The 22,272-nt window shown below is 29.2% G+C and overlaps 9 protein-coding genes across 9 annotated transcripts; all 9 read left to right on the top strand.

Moving 5' to 3' along the window:
• Window positions 1–255: 255 nt before the first annotated feature.
• OCT59_017220 (uncharacterized protein) lies at window positions 256–750 on the top strand (the record flags this gene model as incomplete). Its single annotated transcript, XM_066137345.1, has 1 exon — window positions 256–750. One exon carries the CDS (start codon window positions 256–258, stop codon window positions 748–750), a length of 495 nt encoding a protein of 164 aa, XP_066003940.1.
• A 2,131-nt stretch (window positions 751–2,881) lies between these two features.
• Window positions 2,882–3,715, top strand: OCT59_017219 (uncharacterized protein; the record flags this gene model as incomplete). The annotated part of the gene is made up of 3 exons (XM_066137344.1): window positions 2,882–2,884; window positions 3,054–3,288; window positions 3,363–3,715. 3 exons carry the CDS (start codon window positions 2,882–2,884, stop codon window positions 3,713–3,715), a joined length of 591 nt encoding a protein of 196 aa, XP_066003939.1.
• Window positions 3,716–3,947: 232 nt separating this feature from the next.
• OCT59_017218 (uncharacterized protein) lies at window positions 3,948–4,666 on the top strand (the record flags this gene model as incomplete). The annotated part of the gene is made up of 3 exons (XM_066137343.1): window positions 3,948–3,968; window positions 4,096–4,388; window positions 4,465–4,666. The coding sequence occupies 3 exons, from the start codon at window positions 3,948–3,950 to the stop codon at window positions 4,664–4,666; spliced, it is 516 nt and encodes a 171-aa protein (XP_066003938.1).
• A 285-nt stretch (window positions 4,667–4,951) lies between these two features.
• Window positions 4,952–5,404, top strand: OCT59_017217 (uncharacterized protein; the record flags this gene model as incomplete). The annotated part of the gene is made up of 1 exon (XM_066137342.1): window positions 4,952–5,404. One exon carries the CDS (start codon window positions 4,952–4,954, stop codon window positions 5,402–5,404), a length of 453 nt encoding a protein of 150 aa, XP_066003937.1.
• A 3,455-nt stretch (window positions 5,405–8,859) lies between these two features.
• On the top strand, window positions 8,860–9,493 carry OCT59_017216 (uncharacterized protein; the record flags this gene model as incomplete). The annotated part of the gene is made up of 2 exons (XM_066137341.1): window positions 8,860–8,885; window positions 9,187–9,493. The coding sequence occupies 2 exons, from the start codon at window positions 8,860–8,862 to the stop codon at window positions 9,491–9,493; spliced, it is 333 nt and encodes a 110-aa protein (XP_066003936.1).
• A 4,607-nt stretch (window positions 9,494–14,100) lies between these two features.
• OCT59_017215 (uncharacterized protein) lies at window positions 14,101–14,537 on the top strand. The gene has a single exon (XM_066137340.1). The coding sequence runs from the start codon at window positions 14,183–14,185 to the stop codon at window positions 14,420–14,422; it is 240 nt and encodes a 79-aa protein (XP_066003935.1). The 5' UTR covers window positions 14,101–14,182; the 3' UTR covers window positions 14,423–14,537.
• Window positions 14,538–15,175: 638 nt separating this feature from the next.
• On the top strand, window positions 15,176–15,508 carry OCT59_017214 (uncharacterized protein; the record flags this gene model as incomplete). The annotated part of the gene is made up of 2 exons (XM_066137338.1): window positions 15,176–15,321; window positions 15,403–15,508. The coding sequence occupies 2 exons, from the start codon at window positions 15,176–15,178 to the stop codon at window positions 15,506–15,508; spliced, it is 252 nt and encodes an 83-aa protein (XP_066003934.1).
• Window positions 15,509–15,769: 261 nt separating this feature from the next.
• On the top strand, window positions 15,770–16,750 carry OCT59_017213 (uncharacterized protein). Its single transcript, XM_066137337.1, has 2 exons — window positions 15,770–16,154; window positions 16,231–16,750. The coding sequence occupies exons 1-2, from the start codon at window positions 15,789–15,791 to the stop codon at window positions 16,243–16,245; spliced, it is 381 nt and encodes a 126-aa protein (XP_066003933.1). The 5' UTR covers window positions 15,770–15,788; the 3' UTR covers window positions 16,246–16,750.
• Window positions 16,751–17,077: 327 nt separating this feature from the next.
• On the top strand, window positions 17,078–19,678 carry OCT59_017212 (uncharacterized protein). Its single transcript, XM_025334181.2, has one exon. It carries the CDS (start codon window positions 17,459–17,461, stop codon window positions 18,347–18,349), a length of 891 nt encoding a protein of 296 aa, XP_025166081.1. The 5' UTR covers window positions 17,078–17,458; the 3' UTR covers window positions 18,350–19,678.
• Window positions 19,679–22,272: the final 2,594 nt, after the last annotated feature.

The following is a 22,272-nucleotide window of genomic DNA, read 5'->3' as shown; positions in this document are numbered from 1 at the left end:
ACAATTCTAATGATCTGCATGGTTAATTATAGCTATGGGAAAATTATATTATAGATGCGGAAAATTATATTATAGACGCAGAAAATTATATTATAGACGTAGAAAATTATATTATAGACACAGAAAATTATATTATAGACACGGAAAATATTCAATAAAATGGATTTAAATATAATCAAAGATAATTTTTTTTTTCATAAACTTTTTTTCTTTGTTATCAAATTTGCTAAATTTACTGAAATTTTTCACTTAATTATGGATTCCATTTCCACTAAACAACTTTTAACTAAAACTAGAAAATTCCTTGCCAAATTACCAAGTTTAAGTGAGATAATATCTTATGGACAAAAGCATAAAAAAATTCAAATTTTATCTTGTGATCTTTCATATGTAGATGTTTATATATCTGAGGGTATAGTTATAGATGAAGGTGTATGTTTATTATTACCAGATGAATTTAATGGTTATATATGTGCTGATACAACTGCTGATGGAAATTGCTTATATAATGCAGTATCCTATTTTTTTATTCACGAAAACTCTTTATCAACACAACTTCGTCTATCTACAATATTAGAGTTGATGGCATATGCTGATAAATATCTTGTCTTAGAAGTTTTTGAAAAAGATTATTCGTATTCAGATAGAGCATTTTCAAAAGCAAATAATAAGAGATATCAGCAACCAGAATATAGAAATATTGCACCATTTGTTGCTGAGATTATGGAAATGTGTCATATAGGAGCATGAAGTCCATTAGATGCTCTATATAGGACCCCGAATATCTCCAAAACAGGTCATAAGTCACACTTTCGGCAGATTGACCCATTTTTAAGGGGCTCAAAAAATCGTTTTTTGTAAATATCTCGGCATCCAGTAGTCCAATTTTGATGAACTTTTTTTTAAATTGTAGAGCTAAATGAGGGCTACAAAATAAAAAAAAGTTCATTAAAATTGAATTACTGGATGCTGAGATATTTACAAAAAACGATTTTTTGAGTTTCAGTAAAAAGGGGTGTTTTTGGCCAAAAGTCCATTATGACCTTTATATTAGATATCCGGGGTCCTCTCTATATGGTTTAGCTTTAGTATTAGAAAGACCAATACAGTCAATTTATCCTCCAATAAATAGTGCTTCGATCCAGATGAAATCTGTCATCCGGATTACACAAAAAAAAATCCAGATTATATCTGGTTTGATCTGGATTGAAATCTGGATCAGAAATCCGGGTGAAATCCAGAATCCGAATCAGATTTCATATATAAAATTTTTTAGATTGCATATGACGATCCATATTAGAGATAATGGTACTTATTAATACAATTTGGTAGGTTTTTTTAAATTTTGTAGCCTTTTTTCTGATTTGATTATTGAATTTGAATTAGCTTATTTTATCGTAATTCAGGCTGGCACTATTAATTTGGCCTGAGTTACAAATTTTATTCAAATTTTGATAAAATCAGACTTAAAAAACAATATCGCTTCTTAAATTATGATTTTACTTAATAAGATTTGTAAAAATAATTTTCACTTTAATTATATTAAATAAATTAATAATAAATAAATAATTTTTTACTAATCATCAATTTATCGTTGTTCATGACAAAATTTATATATTACAAAATTATTTATCAGTTGCGAAACTAATAGACTACAGTCAACTCTCTTTATAGTCACACATTTGGGACAGTCCATATTTGGTGATTATAAAAAGATGTGACTATATAAAAAATTTCTTATATTAGTATATCATAATTCCGGCCAAAAATTAACATAATTTTAGCTAAAATTATACTCAAAACTTTATTGTATCGTAACTCTGCCAATATTAATTGTAGAGAGATAATCTTATCGCCATTCGATTCGTCTTGATGAGACGGTTCTAATGGTATAAAATATATCGAAATCTAATCACTAGATTAATTTCCGAAATTAAAAAAATATTAATAGTTTTTGTGTAATAACTCTGCCAATATTGATCCTAGAGAGACGATCTTACCGCCATTTGATTCGTCTTGATGAGATGGTTCTAATGGTATAAATACATCGAAATTCAATCACTAGATTAATTTCTGAAATTAAAATTATTAAATGGTTTTTAAGTAGTAACTCCGTCAATATTGATCACAGAGAGATGAGCTTACTACCATTCGATTCGTCTTGATGAGGCGATTCCAACGAGCTATTAATCGTCTTTTTACAATCATTAGGTACCGAGAAATTTAGCAAAATGTTAAATGGTGCAGTAAACGTAAATTAAGAAATATAATAATGCCGATGCTCAACATTTTGTTGAATAACTCATCAGCCAGTGATCGCAAAAGGATAAAACTACCACCATTCGATTCATCTCAGTGAGACGATTCTAACAAGCTATGATCCATCTTTGTACGATTATTAGATGCCAAGTTATTTAATATATTCTTTATATAACTGTGATTATAAACGGTTCTTTTTAATATAAGATTTTTGAGGATAGGTGTGATAGTGACTATAGATAGATTGTGACTATATAGGATAGTTTTTAATAATAAAGTGTTTTGAATATTCAACTGGTGTGACTATATAGTAGAATGTGACTATAACGGGAGTGACTATAGAGGGAGTTGACTGTATTTATTTATTACAAAATTTATAAAAAATATTAGAAAAAATTTTTTTTCTATCCGGATTCTGGATAAATCTGGATATTTTTCATCTGGATCAAAATCTGGATCAAAACCGGATATCCGGATGAAAAAAAAATCCAGATTCATCTGGATTCATCCGGATGGATTAGAAACGGATCGAAGCACTACCAATAAACTTACCATTATTAAGAGGTTTTACATGAATCATTGAACCTAGAAAACAAAAATATGATGTTGCAATTGCTGTATTATGGTCTGTAGGTGGAGTAAATGAAAAAAAAGCCAAGAAGCTATTATCTTTTAACTATTTTGCACCTAATCATTTTGTTGGTTGCTATTTAAAGGTAATTATTTTATTTAATTAAAATTTTGTATTATACAATTTATATATAATTCACTAATAATAATTAACTTTTTGTTAGAATAAATCTACTGTTAATTATCCAATTAATTTTGATTTTAATTTTGAAGAAAGCACTTTTTTTGAAGACCCAAATTTTGACTCTGATACTAGTACTATAGTAAATAATGAAAGTACATTGTTTGAAGATCAAAACATTGATTCTGAAATGAATATTAAAGACATTATCAACACAAATTATGAGGAAAATATTTTACTTAATAATCAAAATAGTGATTCTAAGATGAATATTAAAGGTATTACCATACAGATTATGAGAAAAATATTTTACTTGATAATCAAAATAGTGATTCTAGGATAAATATTAAAGATATTATCAACACAAATTATGAGGAAAATATTTTACTTGATAATCAAAATAGTGATTCTAATGTAAAAGAAAATGTTTATTCTGAAGATTATAATATTAATTCTGATGTCAATAATATTACTTTAGATAATACTAGCAAATTAGTTGGTTTATTAACACATACTGATATTAGTAAAATTTCTAACTCTACTTTAAAAAGTAATCTGATTTGTTATGAAGCAGCTAAAGATTTTACAATTGAATTACCAAGGTCTCAAGTTTTAAGGGATTTTGTGGATATTATTCTTATTAATGATGAAACACATTTCAAATGGAAACAAACTGATGAGTCAGTTTATGAAATAGTATCTTAGTTAAAAAATAATAAGAATTTTCCACCACAAATAGCAGTTGCTATTAGAAAAACTCATAAAGATTTTTATTCTAAAATGCTAGTATTGGATTTATATTGTCAGGGATGTTATGGGAATAGAGATAAAGATAGGTCAACTTTTTCAGTAAAAATTAATAAACAGTAATTATTTCTTGAAAAAGAAATTATTCACATTATAGTTAATTTTAATAAAGAGAAAAATATTTGCCAACATGAACAAGGAAAATCCTATGGTCAATTACGTGGATATGCAAGAAAAGAAAGTGCTATAAAAATGATAAGCGATAAATTATATCCAAGACAATTACGACAATATGCATTAAATAATATTTCTTCAGAATCTCGTTTTACAGGAAATAGACAAAATGTTCTGCAGCTAAAACTTTATCAGCTCAAATTAAGCCCAAAAAATCAATAATTGAACGAATTCATATAGCAATTGCTAGCATTAATGAAACTCATAAGTCACAATATATTTTTGAAAATGGAGAGGAGGCTGCAAAGAAAATAAAAATGTGGGGATATATTCAATCACCCATAAAAACTGTACCATTATCAATTTTTTTATTGAATGAAGCTTCACTTTGTTATTATCACATGTATGCTGGAAATGATCCTGGGGTATTTATAGATTATACAGGTTCTCTTATAAGGTAAATAATGAACTTATAATATATACTTATTTCAGTTAATTTGATAAATTTACTGATATATGCTTAATTATTATAGATCTCTACCAAAGTATTTAATTTCAACTCATTCTAATACAATGTTATTACAATCGAAACCAAAAATTTTAAATGCTTTGATGTTAATGAACTCAGGATCTGGATTAGATGCTCCTATTATTAATATTTTTGAAATAATTACAAATGAATTGACTGCATCTAATTTAGAAAATTATTTTTGCACTTTAAGAAGTGAAGAATAAAGAATTTATGGATTTAATGTTATTCTATTTTTGATTAATGCTGATTGTGAAAAAAATATTTTATTGGCTTGCTTTCATGCATACAATAATGAAAGTTATGCTGAATATATAAAAAGGATGTTGAATGATTTGTATGAAAAAAAAGAACATGATAATTCAAAAGTAATTATTGCATGATGTTATGGTCATTCAATTAGAGCTGTATGTCAATATGTAAAAGATAAAAAGTTTGTAATATCATGTCAATGTAAATGTTGTGACAAGAAGTTGTTATCTAAATTTGCAATGAAAATTTGGAATAATGTACGAATTCAAGAAACACTCTATAATGCAGAAATAAAAGCAAAATTATGGCATTGGATTTTGGAACAGAAAACTTTAAAATTACAGGATCTTGAAATTGATATTTCAAAAATCAGCAATCTTGTTACCTTGAATTTAGATTATGATTTTAATGAAGATGCATTTACAGAAATTTCAGATTTGGATAATTTATTAGATAAAGATGATTCCAATATTATTTCAGAAATCTATGAAAATTCATTGCAAAATAGTAACCAAAATAATGAATTTCAACAATTTTATTGGAAATATACCTTTAATAATGAAGTAATTCTTCAAATTTTCAAAGATGATACAAATAATTATACTGTATATTTTCCAATAATAAATTTAAAAATATCAACAGTAACAACTAGAGCTCCACACGGGTCAGATCGGGTCGGGTTACCTGGTTAACCTGAACCAAAATTTTTTTTTCAGGTCAGGTCGGGTCAGGTAAACCGTTCTGACCCGACCTGACCCATTTGACCTGAAAGTATTCGGGTCACTTCAGGTAACTTAAGTTACCCGAAGTTTTATTATTAAATATTTCAATTAAAAAAACGTTATGTAACATTTTTTTTTATTAATTATACAAAAAACGTCAGGTTCGACGTTTTTAATTAAAAAAAAAGATTTTTTTTAATTTTTATTGAAAAAACGTCAGGTCCCGGCGTTTTACTTTGTTTTTATATATAAAAACGCTGAAACTATTTATTTCGGCATTTTTGTTTCGATCTTAGATGTAAAAATGCCAGAATCATTAGTTCCGGCATTTTTCATTTTGATTTTACATGTAAAAATGCCGAAATCATTAGTTCCGGCATTTTTTCATATTGATTTTACATGTAAAAACGCCGAAACTGATAGTTCCGGCATTTTTCATTTTGATTTTACATGTAAAAATGCCAGAATCATTAGTTCTGGCGTTTTTCATTTTGATTTTACATGTAAAAACGCTGGAATCATTAGTTCTGGCGTTTTTTTTCAATTTTACATGTAAAAACGCTGGAATCATTAGTTCCGGCATTTTTTCTTTTGATTTTACATGTAAAAACGCTGAAACTGATAGTTCCGGCATTTTTTTTTCAATTTTACATATAAAAAAGGACCCCGGATATCTAATATAAAGGTCATAATGGACTTTTGGCCAAAAACACCCCTTTTTACTGAAACTCAAAAAATCGTTTTTTGTAAATATCTCAGCATCCAGTAATTCAATTTTAATGAACTTTTTTTTTATTTTGTAGCCCTCATTTAGCTCTACAATTTAAAAAAAAGTTCATCAAAATTGGACTACTGGATGCCGAGATATTTACAAAAAACGATTTTTTGAGCCCCTGAAAAATGGGCCAATCTGCCGAAAGTGTGACTTATGACCTGTTTTGGAGATATCCGGGGTCCTTGTAAAAACGCCAGAATCATTAGTTCCGGCATTTTTCATATTGATTTTACATGTAAAAACGCCGGAATCATTAGTTCCGGCGTTTTTCATTTTGATTTTACATGTAAAAATGCCGAAACTATTAGTTTCGGCGTTTTTTTTTCAATTTTACATGTAAAAATGCCGGAATCATTAGTTCCGGCATTTTTCATATTGATTTTACATGTAAAAATGCCAAAACTGATAGTTCTGGCGTTTTTTTTTTCAATTTTACATGTAAAAACGCCGGAATCATTAGTTCCGGCATTTTTCATTTTGATTTTACATGTAAAAACGCCGAAACTGATAGTTCCGGCGTTTTTTTTTTCAATTTTACATGTAAAAAAGGACCCCAGATATCTAATATAAAGGTCATAATGGACTTTTGGCCAAAAACACCCCTTTTTACTGAAACTCAAAAAATCGTTTTTTGTAAATATCTCAGCATCCAGTAATTCAATTTTAATGAACTTTTTTTTATTTTGTAGCCCTCATTTAGCTCTACAATTTAAAAAAAAGTTCATCAAAATTGGACTACTGGATGCCGAGATATTTACAAAAAACGATTTTGCTTCCCCTGAAAAATGGGCCAATCTGCCGAAAGTGTGACTTATGACCTGTTTTGGAGATATCCGGGGTCCTTGTAAAAACGCCGGAATCATTAGTTCCAGCATTTTTCATATTGATTTTACATGTAAAAACGCCGAAACTGATAGTTTCAGTGTTTTTTTTGATTTTACATGTAAAAACGCCGGAATCATTAGTTCCGGCGTTTTTCATTTTGATTTTACATGTAAAAATGCCGAAACTATTAGTTTCGGCATTTTTTTTTCAATTTTACATGTAAAAATGCTGGAATCATTAGTTCCGGCATTTTTCATATTGATTTTACATGTAAAAACGCCAAAACTGATAGTTCTGGCGTTTTTTTTTTCAATTTTACATGTAAAAATGCCGGAATCATTAGTTCCGGCATTTTTCATTTTGATTTTACATGTAAAAATGCTGGAATCATTAGTTCTGGCATTTTTCATTTTGATTTTACATGTAAAAACGCCGGAATCATTAGTTCTGGCGTTTTTTTTTTCAATTTTACATGTAAAAACGCTGGAATCATTAGTTCCGGCATTTTTCATTTTGATTTTACATGTAAAAACGCCGAAACTATTAGTTTCAGCATTTTTTTTCAATTTTACATGTAAAAACGCTGGAATCATTAGTTCCGGCATTTTTCATATTGATTTTACATGTAAAAATGCTGAAACTGATAGTTTCGGCATTTTTTTTTCAATTTTACATGTAAAAACGCCGGAATCATTAGTTCCGGCATTTTTCATTTTGATTTTACATGTAAAAACGCCAGAATCATTAGTTCCAGCATTTTTCATTTTGATTTTACATGTAAAAACGCCAGAATCATTAGTTCTGGCGTTTTTCATTTTGATTTTACATGTAAAAACGCTGGAATCATTAGTTCTGGCGTTTTTTTTCAATTTTACATGTAAAAACGCTGGAATCATTAGTTCCGGCATTTTTTCTTTTGATTTTACATGTAAAAACGCCGGAACTATTAGTTTCGGTGTTTTTAATTTATTTGACCCAAATATATGTCAGGTCAACGGGTCAGGTCGGGTACAGCATAGCAGACATCCCTATTTTATCACAATACTGTTGTCGATCATTTGCCGATCATTTATTCAATTATCACATAATATAAATACCGTTGCTAAAAAAATTTACATAATAATATATGCTTAAATTTCACAAATAACTTAAATTTAGTTTTAATTTATTGTGTATTAAATTTCATTAGAAACTTTTTAGCTTTTATTATTATTTGGCATATATTTATTCATTTTACGAAATTATTCACTAATTATGTTACTAATAAAAAACCTGCATTATGAATCAGATCACTGCATTATTTTTTTTATAGATTCTACATAATATAAAGAATATTTGTGCAAATTCTTAAGTTTCGCACTCGCATATTCATCTTCGCACTTTAATTTTTGTCTGATGATCGGCAATAATTAGTGAATTATCATAAACAAATAATATATTTATAATATTATTAAAAATTGTGCTAATAATTATATAATTAAAATCATATAATAATTTAGTGTTTTTATTTAGATTCCATTATTTTTTTGCCACATTATTTGAAAAATATTTGTGATTTTGCAATAAGTTTTTAAAATCTGGAATTAGTGATCAGCAAATGATCGGCAAGGTGATATGAGCATGTCCGCTATGCTGTCAGGTACCGACTAGCACTGACCCGACCCGTGTCAGGTCATGAAATTGATGACCTGACCTGAATATTTTGGGTCAACCCGTCGGGTCACCCGATGTGTCAGGTCAGGTTGCGGAGCTCTAGTAACAACTAATATTAATGATATTCATAATCCTTTTTTTAATATAAATCTACAACAATATTTAAATATACATGGTGGAAGACTTTAGTTTTATGGAGTAATGTTGTGACTCAAATAAGAGAAAGATCAAGGAAAACTACAGCAACAATTGAAGTTGAGAATAAAATTATAAAGCATTATGATATAAAGTAACGTAACCTGGATCTTGATAAATATCTATATGAAAGAACTAATGCACTTAAAGCCAATCAACTATTAGTTGCTGATAAATTAATAAATAATAGGTAAAATTGATATTTCTTTATTTGCTATATTTAATTTAGATTACTAATATAATAATATTAAATATAAAGATCACGAAAATATGTAAAAAGCTCTCAGCCAAATAAAAAATAAAGGTTAAATGAAATTAAAGATGATGATCCCATTGAACAATGGAAAGAAACAAAAGTATCGCTAGAGGATCAAATAATAGCAAATGGATTTGTTAAAGCATTTCAAAAGCGTAAAAATTCTTTTAAAGGTATTACACAACAAATTGCTACTGATGAAATTTGTGAATTAGCTAAATCACAAATTGGATTTGGACAATTAGCTGTTTCTAAAATTGTTAAAAGATCTGAATTACCTGCTAATGCATTGACGAGAGATGCTATTAAATTATGGATTGAGAAACAAACTGAAAGTAAGGCATTTGTGGCATAATTAAATTGAATAATAATGTAATTAAAATAAATTTAGTTTGAACATTTATTATAGCTTAATAAAGTATAAATGATTATAAAATTTTATATATTTTATAAATTAAATAGGTTAAATATACACAGGTCAAAAAGTGAAAAATCAGGCATCAATCAGTCACCAATCGGTCACCAATCACGTATCTGATGATTGGTGACCGATTAGATGACTGATTGGCATTTTACTTGAAAATCTGGTTACCAATCGGGCTGTTTGCTAACTTTGATCCAGTGATCAGAAAAGAATGAAATATAGCTCATTGGGATCGTCTCAACAAGACGAATTTAATGGTAGTAAAATCGCATCTCTAGGATTAATAGTTAATAAAAAATAAATAAAATATAAATGATACTTTTTTGGTTTTATATTTTACTTAATTTCTCATCAAGTATTAATCCTAGAAATGCGATTTTACTACCATTAGATTCGTCATGTTGAGACGATTCCAATGAGCTATATTTCATCTTTTTCTAATCACTGAATCAAAAGTTAGCAAACTGCCTGATTGGTGATTTTTCACTTTTCGACCTGTGATATTAAATATATATAAAATTGATGTTGTCTCCTTATCTTGTTAGTTCGATTTGGTCTCCTGGAATATTATATATTGGCGTTTCTTGCACTCCTGGTTAAATATTTCAGCTAACTACACTATTATTTAAAAAAAGTGTAGTTAGACGAAAATATTCAGCCGAAAATAGTAGATGTTGAATCAATAAAATATTCAATAAAATATTCTAGATCAACATGAATTTTTTTCGGCTGGATATTGTTAGCCAAAAATTTACTGCGCCTTCAGCTGAATTTTTTGGCTAACTACACCATTATCTATAAAAATAACTCAAAATAATATCACAATAATTTTTTAATGTTTTTGTTATTATTTTATTATTATAATATAATTAATTTTGATATTATTTTAATATTTTAATCTCAAAAATACCTCAAATATATCTTGATATATTTTAAAAATATTTCAAAAAATTGGCCATTTTTAGTAAAGGAGGTATTTTCAAAATTTTGTTATTTTACATACCTTATTTTTAACACAATCAGTAATTCAATTTTAATAAAATTTATATCATTGGATTTGTTTTAATAAGAGAATTCTAATAATAGTAAAATTATATTTCTAGCTTTAATATTAGTTGACAGAGTTACCATATATAGCAGGCCATAGTATCTCAGGTATCTTGCAAAAATCGGGAGTTTGACCCTATACCCTAGGTACTAAACAAAGCCTAAAAATTCCATTTTTTGCGAATATCTCACGTTCTACCAGTCCAATTTGAATGAACTTTTTTTTATTTTGAAGAGCTCAATGAGAGCTATCAAACAAAAAAAATGGCTCAAATCTGATCACTGGATCACGAGATAATTGTAAAATATCCCCCTGGGTACTATACAATTCTATAAAATTTTTCAAGAGGAGTACTATGCATAGGGGAGTACTATGGCCCGTGATATATGGTATGTCTAAAACTCTGAATGCATATAGGTCAGTTCAGTGCAGTTTTTTTCCAGTTCAAATAGGAACTGAAATTGAATGAAAACTGAGCCAGAATTGTCTGATTCAGTTTAATTCTATCTGATTTTTAAAAAAATGCAAAAATCAAAATAACTGACAATTAATAATTATATAGAGATCAACTATAGCTTATTAGAATCGTCTTATCAAGATGCCTCAAATGGTGGTATAATTATGTCTCTATTAGGGCTCTGATCAGTTCAGTTTAGTACAGTTTTTGCCAAAACTGAAATTGAACTGAATTGATTGGTATTGGTATTGTTAATTACTAAAACTGATTGATTTTAGTAATCATCAATACCGAAACTGACTGATAAATACCAAAAACTTAACCAATTTACCAATTCATTATTAGTTCAGTTTTTAACATTTTTGTAATGTTTTTATTAAAAAAATGTGCGAAAACATTTTTTTTTAATTAAATTAACTAATAAAAATGTTTCGCAACATTTTTATTAAATTATTAAAAAAAATGTTGCAACCCGTTTTTTTTTTAATTAAATTAACTAATTAAAAATGTTTCGCAATGTTTTCTATTAAGTTATTAAAAAAAATGTTGTAAAACGTTTTTTTTTAAATTAATTAACTAATAAAAAACATTTTGCAACATTTTCTATTAAGTTATTGAAAAAAAATGTTGCGAAACGTTTTTTTTAAATAAATTAACTAATAAAAATGTTTTGCAACGTTTTTATTAAATTATCAAAAAAAAATGTTGCGAAACATTTTTTTTAATTAATTAACTAATAAAAAATGTTTTGCAACGTTTTTTATTAAGTTATTGAAAAAAATGTTGTGAAACAAAGACCCCGGATATCTAATATAAAGGTCATAATGGACTTTTGGCCAAAAACACCCCTTTTTGCTGAAACTCAAAAAATCGTTTTTTGTAAATATCTCAGCATCCAGTAATTCAATTTTAATGAACTTTTTTTATTTTGTAGCCCTCATTTAGCTCTACAATTTAAAAAAAAGTTCATCAAAATTGGACCACTGGATGCCGAGATATTTACAAAACGATTTTTGAAATTTCGAAAAATGGGCCAATCTGCCGAAAGTGTGACTTATGACCTGTTTTGGAGATATCCGGGGTCCTGTAAAACATTTTTTTTTAAATAAATTAACTAATAACAACATTTCGCAACGTTTTTATTAAATTATCAAAAAAAAATGTTGTGAAATGTTTTTTTTTAAAATAAATTAATTAATAAAAACGTTTTGCAATGTTTTTATTAAATTATTAAAAAAAATGTTACGAAACGTTTTTTTTTAAATTAATTAACTAATAAAAATGTTTCACAACGTTTTCTATTAAGTTATTGAAAAAAACGTTGTGAAATATTTTTATTAAATAAATTAACCAATAAAAACTTTTTGCAATGTTTTTATTAAATTATCAAAAAAAAAAAAAAAAAAATGTTGCAAACCGTTTTTTTTAAAATAAATTAATTAATAAAAATGTTTTGCAATGTTTTTATTAAATTATCAAAAAAAATGTTGCAAAACATTTTTTTTAAATAAATTAACTAAAAAAACATTTCACGATATTTTTTATCAAAAAAAATATCACGAAACATTCAGCAAATCAGTTCAGTAAATTTACTAAAATGATCGGTAAAATTTATCGAAACTGATACTGAAAATATTATTTTGGTAAATCGGTTCAGTAAATTGCAAAACTGATACTGAAACTGAAGTTACCAAAACCAATCGGTAAATTTACTGAAAGGTTCAATTTGGTAAATCAGAATACCAAAACTGTTTTGATACTGAAACTGATCAGTTTAGTTCAGTAATTACCGAAACCAATTGGAACCCTAGTCTCTATCCTTGATATACTATTATAGATATCTTACACTAAATATTTTTTTAAGAAATTAGCGCTAGAAACATATCTATTGATCCTAGAGAATTAATCTTAGTATTATTCAATAGGTTTTAATGAGACAAATCTAATAAGCCTTTTTTATTTTTTTATGATCACTACATAATGAGTTATTTCATTTTAAATTTTTGAATGTCAAAAAATAAAAATTCTGATCTAAAATATAACTAACCATGTCACTAATTCTCTAGGTAAATCCCAAATCAAAGAGGTATAATGGAGAAGATTATTATGATGATGACATGTATAATGAAGGTTATTACAAAGATAACTCACCAATGACGAACCCAATCATCTCTCCAGTATATTGCTTAGGAAATACTTAATATATCTTCCCCAGTAACACCACTAAATTTTTCACCCCACGTGACCTAATAATATTCACCAGCATCACACCCCACCGCGTTTTCACTGTTTATATTTATCTGAGGGACTTAGTTTTTTTGCCTCCCAAAATTATTTTTTTTTCACAACCTTAAATGTCACAGGTCACGTGGGGTGAAATTTTTAATTATGGTGTTACTACGGTAAATAGGATGATATGATCAAATTATGTGGACAGTCACCTGAAATGCGCCGGTAAAATTCTTACCGTTCACATTTTTTTTCACTTCGCTTCTATATAAAATATTGAAGACGAAACTTAGTAAAGCACCGGACGAGATACTACACAATTAACTTTCGGCTACGCTACGGCTGAGCATTCGCAAGGAGGCGTCTTCAGAGCCTGCAACTAATACATAGTTTCCATTTCAAGAGCCAGCAAACAACAAATGAAACGGAGATTCGGGTGATAACGATGAATAATAACGGGTATCGGGTGGTAGGTAGAATAGACGCAGTGAATAAATAGGATAGGCTATCATGTATCAAGTGAAGCGGGTCCTAAGGGACCAGCGCCTTTTCGGCAGAGCAAAGTCTCAATGTATTGCAAATAAAAAAGCTTGCTTTGATTAACTCTTCGCATATAGATAGTGGAGTAGTAATGAGCGAATTGATAAGGATTATTTATGTTGATAGTTTGATCATACACAATCTAATGCAGGGCAAGTTGGATTCTCAGCGAAGATCTGAAATTTTCTGTGTTTTGCAACTATCTTTGTGGACCCAGCGTAATAGGTGCACCTATTCGCAGATCAAAGAGCAATCAGATTAAGGGGGAAAAGTGTATAAGTAGGAGATAGATGTGAAAGACACGCATAAGAACATTTATTTTATTTTCTCTCTATAATTCATCACTATGGCCAGCGAACCTTCGTCCACCACTATAGCCAGTGAACCTTCGGCCAGTACTTCTGAAATTCAAACAGATACTACAGAGCCTTCCCAACTCAAAGCACTTGCATTACACTATCTTCAAAATCAAGACATTTCAACTTTTCCCAGCAGAATTCCGAAACTCAATCCTTGCAGTATTTGCCAGAGAGCAATCCTAACATTTCGATTTCAATCGTTCGTTGTGTTGGATTGTGATAGTTGATTCTCTTTGACATAAAGTTTCAAGATTAAGATCAACACCTTCATAATTAAGGCCATATTCCGTTTGCAGTTAGTTATTATCACCAAATTTCTTGTTCGAGAGGTAAAACGTTGGAGACACTTACCAGAAGCGGCGGGCACTTGAACACATTTTCCACCGTCAATGCCTTGAGAAGCATATTATACGAGCGAAATGAAGTACCCCTCCTGTCCTTCGCGTCCCATGTGTGATGTGTCCCATCACTATTGAATTGATTAGAGAAGAAGCAGCGCTCGCCTCTGGAGAATATCAAATTCAGAAAAAATAAACTGACACTGGACAGGGCGATGAGGAGCTCATGATTTCGCTAGGAATTATGGGAGGTGGCTCTCGTGCTAGACAAGAGAGTCAAGCCATTATGCAGGATCAGGCGACAAGCCCAATCGTGATTGAGGATGAGGATGACGATGATAACCGGTCTAATTCTGTTGATAATAGGTAAGCAGTGCAAATCCATGCACAGCGCCTCCGGCCATTCTCGCTATAACAGTTCCCATTCTCATCTTTTATCTATCTCCAGAACTCCGGAAAGTGATGAAATCCGCGCCACCAAACTCGGAGAATCGATTTAATGAGAATAGCGGGAATGATACCAACGTGCAAAAAAGTGAATCCCAATCGAGAAGAAATTCATCAAGGCAGTCTTTAAGACGGGGGATCACTCGTGAACAGGAAAAATTCCAGGCCCTATTGCAAGAGCTATTTACGCCTGCCATGGGAGAGAAAGCTGAAAATGTTGATTATGCTGAGGAGGACGCCGATGGATCTATATCACAAAGCTTAGCCCGATTATATCAAAAGGCAACTCGTGCAGGATTACGTGTTGCAAAGGCAAATCAAGACGAAATTTTTTTATGTTGGTATAAATATGCTGAAGGATTCGAAAATGGGTTTTGAGATATTAGATCTCAAAATTCATCGGTTACTGACCCAACAGCTAGGAGTAGAGTATACTGTGAAGTTGCTCAACATCATCTAGGCATTACAGAAACAAATTTGCGTAAGATAACTCAGAAAGCAAGGAGATGCTATCTCAAACCTATCTAGTACCCAGATCCAAAGCATCATCCCCAACTTGAATGTAACATCTATCACGGGATTCCGTGAATATTATCACGTTTTCACATGACCTATTGCGAGTATACGTAAAAAAATGCAATATATGTAACAGTAACTCTGATCGTGTGACCATTTTCCATTTCGGTCTCACTTATTATACCTAATGGGGATTACCTATTGTTGTTCACCTCTATTGTTCTTCGCTGTTGTTACTCTTTTATAAATACTACAAAGTTGGACGCACTTATCTTCAAACACATATTTCAAGATGGGCAATGGAGCAAGTAAGGCTTTTGAAGAGGCAAAACGTAAAATGGAGCTCGAATATGAAGCTCGTAAGCGGGATACTGAACTCCGTGGTCAGGAATTGAAGATTAATTATGAATTACAAATTAGGAAAGCCGATATGGAACATCAACACAAGATTGCTGAATTGATGGCACAAATGAAACAAACAAAATTGCAAGCTGGGAAAGAACTTCTGCTCTCCTATATGGAAACAATGAATTTAATCATCCAACAGAATGGCACCACCTTTCAGACCGCCCTCCCACTTTTACAACAACTCAGTAATGACAAATTATCCGATTCAATGAAGCAAGCTACTGAAAGGGCTATTCAAAAAATTTATGATGTACTATTTTATTTATATTATTTTGTTTGCTGTTTCCTAAGTTACTTCGCCATATTAACAATCTATTGTCTTAGAGTTATATGACTACTGAACAACTTTTGGATTATTCAAAAAAGCAAATTTGTGAACTTCAGCTTAAACAAGACCATGAATTTGCACGATTGCTAGATTTCGCAGTTGAAAAGAAAGTATTATCGGCAAAAAATAAAGTATATCTTCTAGAAGAGTGAATACATATTTGTTGGATATTTTAGCATGTCCACTATAATTTCTTAATTTTTTCGGATTTTAACTTCGAAATTTTCGTACGTAGGTCTACTACGTGACATCAGAACACCCTGAATAAATTTTTCAAATAGTTTGTTTGCCCACATCGACTTTTATTTTTTAACTCATGTATGACGTTTTTTTTGCCCAACTGCGTATGATCTAACTCTAGCCAACAATGAATTGCATATATTCATATATTCTTTGTATAATCTTTGTAAAAACGCTATAAATCGTACAAATCAACAAAATCGCTACAAATCGCTTGGGACAGACTTTTTCCCATACAATGTTCTCGCCCAATAAATCTGAATCGTGATATGATATTCATTAGTATAAGTTGATAAAGAATCGCTAAAAATGATATAAATCGTTATAAACCGCCTAAACATTTGTAAAAGATGGATTTAGATAGTAATGCCTATACTTGTAGCCGAAACCTCTCAAGGGTATGGCCGAATCCGAAAGTCCGAAACTCTAGTCCGAAACTAGTACCGAAATCCGAAACTCTGGCCGAAACTTTAGGTTATGAAATATACCATGTTTTGTCATGTAAGATTTCAAGGGTCAGTTTAACAAATCACAATGCCGAAAAAATAATTTTGTACAGCATGTTATAGTACACCGGAATTCTACGCAATGAATGCAAACTTGCATGATACTAAAAACCAACCACTATCCAGCTAGATATAGCAAAAACATTTTTTGAGGGAGAAATCGTTATTTCAGAACATTCCCGGTCTATTGCAATACCTTCTTTGCTAGATTAATTATTTTTATTTGTAATTTTAGTATTGGAAACTACGTTTCTAAGACTTCCTTTAATTAACTTACTGTTGACAACTGAGCGAGGTTGAGTGACAGTTACGAAGGAACGATTTATTTCACAAATTAGACAGTCATATTATTAAATAGTATATAAGACTTGTAGATAATTTAACGAACAAAACATTCCAAGACTCCCCTGGTAAATTACGAATTGTACCTTAAACAAACAAATAATAACTTACAAAATACAGTAAAAAACAGGCTAAAATATGACAGAAACAAGAAATATATTAATAATAGGCCGTACTGGAAACGGAAAATCAACCTTAGAAAACGTGTTAACAAATAGTGAAAAATTTAATGAAGGTTCAGGAACCATAAGCACAACAAAAGAGTTACAAAAAGAAGATTTTGAAATAGAAATAAATGGAGAAAAGGTACAATATAGAGTAGTTGATACTATTGGTATTGGTGATACTCAACTTGCTCAGCGAGAAGTATTAAACCGAATAGCAGAAGCATGTCATGAAGTAGGAAAAGGTTTAAATCAAATTTTTTTTGTGTTAGGAAGAAAATTTACCGAAGAGGAGTTGGAAGCCTATAACATATTGAGGGAGATTATTTTCGATGAAAGTATTACTTGTTACACTACTATTGTGCGAACAAATTTTCCTAATTTTGATAGCGAAGAGAAGTGTAAAGAAGATCGAGAAAAGTTGAATCAGGAGAGTCCTAAGTTAGCAGAGTTAGTCAGAACATGCAATAAGCTAATTTATGTTGATAATCCTCCGACAAATATAGAAGTTGGAAAAAATATTAGTGAAAAGCAAAAGAACAGGAAGTTAAAAGAGATAGAAACAAATCGGGAGAAAAGAGAAGAATCAAGAGATGTATTAATAAAGCACTTAATAAAAAACTGTGGTAACTATCGACCACCTAGTTTGGATAATCTAAATAAAAGAGTTAGTAGTTACATGACTGAAAAAGAACAACTAAAAAAAGAATTGGATAATTTAAAAAATGCTATTGAAGAGGAGAAAAAAAAAGCCGAGGAGAGAATAGCTGAATTAGAGGCCAAGATTGAAGAGAAGGTTAAAGAAGCACTTACATGGGAAGAACGTGTTAAAGAATTGCAAGAAAAATGGTGTGTGATTTCTTAAAGAACATAGACGAAAAAAGCAGGGAGCCAAAGTTTCCCTTATCCAAGAACTACTTCTTATTAATGTTGTACGATATTTATAATTATTTTTCTCTTAATCGAAAAAAGTTCCCAAAAGTAATAAACTGAAATAAAATGTTGTCGATAATAAATAATATGAACGAGTATTATTTGTATTATAATCATCTTTATCGAAATAATAATATACATTTATTATCATGCGGAAATAATTTATCCAAACACAAACGGATATTACAAGTAATAGTATTTTTGATAACAAAGCCACGTTATAAGCGAAATATTATTGTATAAAATAAATTAGGAAAGGAGTACTAACCATCGTAAAGGGAAATTTGGCGATTTTCTTCCGCATTATCAAAGAAATCCATCATTTCTAATGCAGAATCAGCATAGACTGTATAGTGTTGATGGCAATAATAAGAATTATAGCTAATTCACTTGCAATTATCTGTCTCTTAAAGAGCATAAGCATTTACTTGCATTTGATATCATTGCTAAAAATTCGGATACCTGGACTAAGTACGTTTTTTGGAAAGTGTATGGCCTAAATAAAAAGAATCTAGAAATGGAATGGAAGGACTTCTTAGCAAAAGTACAGGCAATCCACGGATTCTATAAAAGTGCTGTTCTCCTGATATGAGGCCACCACCACCTTCTGAGTGAATAGAAGCAGTGTTGTCATAGGGACGGGACATGTCCATGGACAGGACGGGACGGGACAGTCCAGGACACGTCCAAAGATTTTAGCAATGTCCGGGACATTGGGACATTAAAATCACGTGATCTTAATTATAAATTATAGCCGTCTTGATAAGACAAATTGTAAACTTGGACAATTTTTGGACGGGATGTGGACGGGACATGGACGGGACAATGTCCGGGACATTAAAATTTTGGCGGGACATGTCCCATGTACAACACTGAATAGAAGGTATCAAAATTTTCTACAGATCTTCTCTAAGGGCCATATGGACTGGTATTTTAAACTGTTTATTTACTTCGTATCACTTACAATCAGTTATATAAAACTTGCTACTTACAGACCCTGGCAAAAGTAATGGCGGTCAGTTTTTTTAATATAGTACATAAATTTTATAATGAAGCTATGAAATCTTTTTTTATTTTCAAGAAGAAGGGTCAAAAATACATATATTTTATTATTTGATAAATATTTGGTTTGACCTCTATTTGCATCAACACATGCTTCAATTTGATTTGCGTGCTTTATCACCAATAACCTTGCTATTAATAGTTATACTTTTTTCAAAATTATTTTACTTTTTTCTAAATAAATTGAGAAGTGGCTTGTAAATTTTTTTCTTTTTTTTGTATTACCATCTTCTTAATATACTGCTTCAAAAACAATTCAAAGTTCTCATTATGATTTGAGATTTGGGCTTTAAAATTATTATGAAAAACTCACTATTGAAAGACAAATTTTCATACTATCTTAGATATTATGAAAGTTGTTATTTTACATTTCTATTATAATAATTAGCTTATCAATAGCCTAAAAGATTATTTGGTAAGTCAAAAATACACATATTTTAAAGTTTTCTTATTGAGAATTAAAATAATATGAAAATAACCATTATTTTGATTTGGCAGTATTTTTTAAGATATAGCTTTAGTATTGACATTTAAAATAAAAATATTTAGAATTTTGGCATTTTTTATAAGAGAGATATATATTATTGCTTACAGAAATGCAAAAAAATTCCAATTCAATCAGAAAATTCCTAAAAATTTATTTCAAGAAAAAGTTAATACTTTTATATATAAATTTAATTGTAATAAAAGCTATTTTGGATAATAAAATTAATATTTGAAATTACTTTTTTTTCATTGCTTTTTAAATAAGCATTTCACTATTTAATTTGGTATAAAAAGTAATAAGCCACCACTTTTTATCATGTGATTCAAATGAATAGAAAAAAAAATTTAATTAATATAATATTTAAAAAATATTCTGTAATATTGTAGTTTGAACAATACTCTTTCAAATAACAGAGAGTTTTTTCAAATCAGATTACTGTAGTATAAGTTATATAAGTTTAAATTTTAGTAACTTTATTAAGTTTGGTATAAATTTGGCCGGTTCAGCACTAATATAATGCAGGTCAAAATTTATAACTGGCTAGAATTAAGAATTTAGATCAATCACATTTTTATTTAGCATGAGAATTTTTATTAATTTTATTTATCTGTAACAATCCACAATCATTGGCATTTGCAAATTATTAACATTTTTTTTAAAATTAAAAATGCCACAAAAGAAACGAAAGGTTTAACTTACAGCTGATTAAAAAAGCAAAGCTTTAAAAGCAAAAAAAACTAACAAAGCTTGGTTAAAAATTATAAGCAGTGATAATGATGATGAATTGTCAGATTATCATGATTCTGATGATAATTGGTATAATAACAAACTTGAAAATGATTTTGAACCAAATTTCACAAACTACTTTTGATGTTATGATTGAAAATGCAAAAGACCTATCAGCATTTACAAATAATTGCCTATTAATTTATATTGGAAATTCAAAAAGAATATAGAAATATAAAAATTTAGCTAATAAAACTGCAGCAGCTGGAATCTCTAAACTTGATATATTTTTTCACATATTTCATACTGGTCAAAATTAAAACTTTCAACTGTTAAAAACTTTCAGTATAATTTTTACTGATTGGTTATATAATTTGTCACATTTTGGACTAATAGCAAAAATCGGTAAATTAATCACAAATCAATTGATACTGATTGTTAAATGAAAACTTATTTAATCTTTTGGTAAAAAATTAACTTATACTAATTCATCATGATGTTGGACCAACTGAAACCTTATCATCACGATGTTGGTTAAAGTAATTTATTAATATTTATTATTAGTACTTATAGAATATAAGATATATTGGTAAAATGCATTTGAGTATTTACTTAAAATACTAATAAAATGCTTAATAAATATAAAATTTTAATGCTTATTAAATATTGCTATTTAGTAAACATAAGGTTTCAGTTGGTCCAACATCGTGATGATGTTTATTGAATAGTAATATTTAATAAGCATTAAAATTTTATATTTATTAAGCAATAAATGCTTAATATATTAAATAAGTACTAAATTTTAATATTTATTATTAACCATTTAATTTTTTAAGCATTTTATTAGTATTTTAAGTAAATACTTAAATGCATTTTACCAACATATCTTATATTTAATAAGTGCTAATAATAAATATTAATAAATTACTTTAACTAACATCGTGATATTGTTATATAAAAAATAGTTCTTTTAAGATAATTCAGTAAAATAGGAATCTGCTTACTTATAATAAAGGTCACTGTAAAAAATTGGTCCTTTACTAATAGTTTTTACCTTACTTTTTTCTTAAATTCAAGTCAACTATACTATACATATCCAGTAAAGCACCTCGCTATGGTTAAGTCAAAGCATCCTAAAGTTAGCACCATCAAAAATACACAAAATTCAATTTTTCCTATTTGACTACATATTATGGATAACAAACCTATTTCAAAAAGACTTTTGAGAACTTTTAGTGTTATGCAGTCCAGCCACTAGGAGAACTTTTTAGTGTTATGCAATCCCAACAGGAACACCCACCTCATTTTGAACAATCCTATCACGAATAAGGTTGCTTGCCGAAACCTAGGGGTTTAGGCAAGATGGCGTTTCGCCGAAAAGCGAAATTCTGCCAAAACTATATTAAAGTTATATTAAAAAACTGGCGAAACTTTGGAGAATGGCGAAACTGCCAAAACTTATTATAAATGCCGAAACTGCCGAAACTCTGCCAAAACTATAATAAATCTATAGTAAAATTTTGACGAAACTAATCGTAGGATTTCGAAGAGTTTAGACAAGCAACCTTAATCACGAAGTT

The sequence above is a fragment of the Rhizophagus irregularis genome, chromosome 26 (assembly GCF_026210795.1).
Source record: "Rhizophagus irregularis chromosome 26, complete sequence".
Lineage (NCBI taxonomy): Eukaryota > Fungi > Glomeromycota > Glomeromycetes > Glomerales > Glomeraceae > Rhizophagus > Rhizophagus irregularis.
The sequence above is the reverse complement of the archived record's forward strand: the minus strand, read 5'-3'. Positions and strand labels throughout refer to the sequence as shown.

What these genes read in the sequence shown, in the direction of transcription:
- OCT59_017212 (XM_025334181.2), top strand. Translation starts at nt 17,459, where the DNA reads ATGACAGAAACAAGAAATATATTAATAATAGGCCGTACTGGAAACGGA.
- OCT59_017213 (XM_066137337.1), top strand. Translation starts at nt 15,789, where the DNA reads ATGGGCAATGGAGCAAGTAAGGCTTTTGAAGAGGCAAAACGTAAAATG.
- OCT59_017215 (XM_066137340.1), top strand. Translation starts at nt 14,183, where the DNA reads ATGGCCAGCGAACCTTCGTCCACCACTATAGCCAGTGAACCTTCGGCC.